The 2,148-nt window shown below is 57.0% G+C and overlaps 1 protein-coding gene across 3 annotated transcripts in view; it reads left to right on the top strand.

The window, feature by feature from the left end:
* Positions 1-11: 11 nt before the first annotated feature.
* The window catches only part of TLL1 (tolloid like 1), a 130,854-nt gene continuing 128,717 nt past the window's right edge, over positions 12-2,148 (top strand). For 2 of the 3 annotated variants that reach the window (XR_001864116.1, XM_008638587.2), the window contains exon 1: positions 12-1,892. Coding sequence is in view for 1 of the 3 variants with exons in the window: in XM_008638587.2 (XP_008636809.1) it covers positions 1,736-1,892 (157 nt within the window). In the remaining 2 variants the exon portion in view is untranslated. The remainder of the gene's footprint in view (positions 1,893-2,148) is intronic. The other variant, XM_017740639.1, reaches the window with a different exon arrangement.

The raw sequence follows: 2,148 nt of genomic DNA, 5'->3' as shown, positions 1-2,148 counted from the left end.
GGGCCCTGCCAGTCTGGGGGGAGGGGAGGAGGCAGGCAGGGAGATCTCTAGCCACCTATATATATATATAAATTTTTTTCCCGCTTGATCTTATTTAATCCAGCAGCACGTATTTCCACCCCTCCTCCTCCCTCTCCAGGTTGATCGGCTGAAATGAGGCTTTGCGCGCTGATCCCTTCTCGAGCTTTAAAACAAAACCCGGCCCCGCGCAGCCGGCGGCAGCTCGGGGCGCCTCGGCGCTGAAGCGCGGCGGGGCCGGGCGAGGCCAGGCAGGACACCGCGGAGCGGGGCGGTGGCTCCCGCGGAAACTTCGCTTGGAAAATAAACCTACACCACTTTCCTGGAGATCCACGTGAGAGCAGGAAAGCTCGACTGCAAGATCTCTGCGCTGCTGCTGCATGCTGCAATTTTACTTTTTGTTTGCCTTGATTATTTTTTTTATGTTTGTTTGTTTGTTCTTACTTTCATTTTGGAGCCGGTTCCCAGCTGCTTGGCTGAACTTCTGGAGACCAATGGACCTTTTATAATGCCTTCCTCTGTTTTAAACAAACTGTGGGCGCTTAAACTTTTCTCTTTCCCCCTCCCCCTCGCTCCTTAACCCCCACCCTTCAGCTCATGGGGCTAACACTGCAAAGCAGCTGCAGCAGAGGGGGAAATATACAGACACTGATTTATTTTCCTGTCTCCTAAATTGTACTTAATTCTTCTCATCGTCCTCCTCATCACCCATTTTCTCGCGCTTTTTTTGGCTGCCGGCTGTCGATCTGTGCATTGTTTTATCTGATCAAGATCCTTTTGTTGTTGTTTAAATGCCATGCACTGCTTATCTAGAGAGAAGGCTATATGGAGATAGAGGCGTATAGTGAATGCGCGTGTGTTTCCATAAGACACACTATCAAGGGAGCAGATCAGAAGCAGCCCGGATCCTGACCCTGACTGTATGAATAAGTAAGCAGGATGCTGACGACTGTGTGTTAGTTGCCTGTAAGGTTTTCGTAAGTTAAAGGGGGACGGAGGAGGGGGGACAGGCCAGAGACAGAGCTTAGAGTAAGTGTTTGTGCAGAGGGGGGCGAAGCTCTGACACTTTGCTCCTTCCAGCATAGCTGCTGCCTCCCATCAGTAGAGCTCCGCGGTTTGCTGTAGTGCACCCCACCTCCCCCTCCCTCCTCCCTTTTCTTTCCTTCCTTCTTTTTTTTCTTTTTCTTTCTCTTTTCCCCTCTCCCCGTGGTAGTTTGCTGATGTGCAGCCCGGATCTATCTTCTGGCAGCATCAGCGGGACCGGGGTCGGAGGCGCGGCGGTCGGCGGGCACGCAGCGGGGCGCGGGCCGGGCGCGGAGCGGGACGCGGGCAGCAGCCGCTGCCGCCGCCTCCTCCTCCGCGGGAAGTTTGGCTGGGGTTTGACAGAGACGAGGGGAAGCCCTGACAGACAGGATCTCCCGGCCTGAGTCCACCCCCTGCGCCCACCCACACACCCAGCGACTTTTCCCCGGCGAGGGGGCAGGGGGGCCAGCGACGCTCATGCTCCTCACTCTGCGTCGCACCCGTCTGACTGGGGCTACCTAGGGAGCACCGTCTCTTGGAAGAGCCTCCAGGTGGAGGAAGGAAAAAATACCAACCTCCCCCAAAAGCTGTGGTTTCTCCATCCCTTACCCTCCTTTCCCAAACCGGCGTGGACAGCCGAGCCGGCCGTCTAGTTCACCCTCGCCCTGCTCGCCACCTCTCCGCCCGAGGGAGGATGAAGATGCTTTGCTGGAGGATGGCACTGTGGCTGGCCGGGTGGACTGTCTGCGGGAAGCCTTCTTCCTGCTCTGGCCTTGATTATGACTACACTTACGATTTCACTGAAGAGGATAAAGCCGAGGCGATAGATTATAAGGATCCTTGCAAAGCCGGTAAGTGACTTCCACGTCTGATGCAGCTCCCCGCCCCCTCCCCAGATGGTGACTTTGTCTCGGCTTTATTTACGCGGGGTGCGTGAGGGGGGAGTCCCGGGCTCACCTGCTCCCTCCCGGGGCAGCGGCGACGAGCGCAGCCGGAGCCCTACGTCCAGCCCCCTTACCTGGGAAGGTACCCGGGACCTGCTTTTCCGGGACTTCCCACTTACTTCCCTACGGTCTCCGGCTGGGGTGGGAGAGGGGCGCGGCGGCG

The sequence above is a fragment of the Corvus brachyrhynchos genome, unplaced genomic scaffold (genome assembly GCF_000691975.1).
Source record: "Corvus brachyrhynchos isolate BGI_N302 unplaced genomic scaffold, ASM69197v1 scaffold178, whole genome shotgun sequence".
Taxonomy (NCBI): domain Eukaryota; kingdom Metazoa; phylum Chordata; class Aves; order Passeriformes; family Corvidae; genus Corvus; species Corvus brachyrhynchos.
Note: the sequence above shows the minus strand (reverse complement) of the source record. Positions and strands in the feature narration are given on the sequence as shown.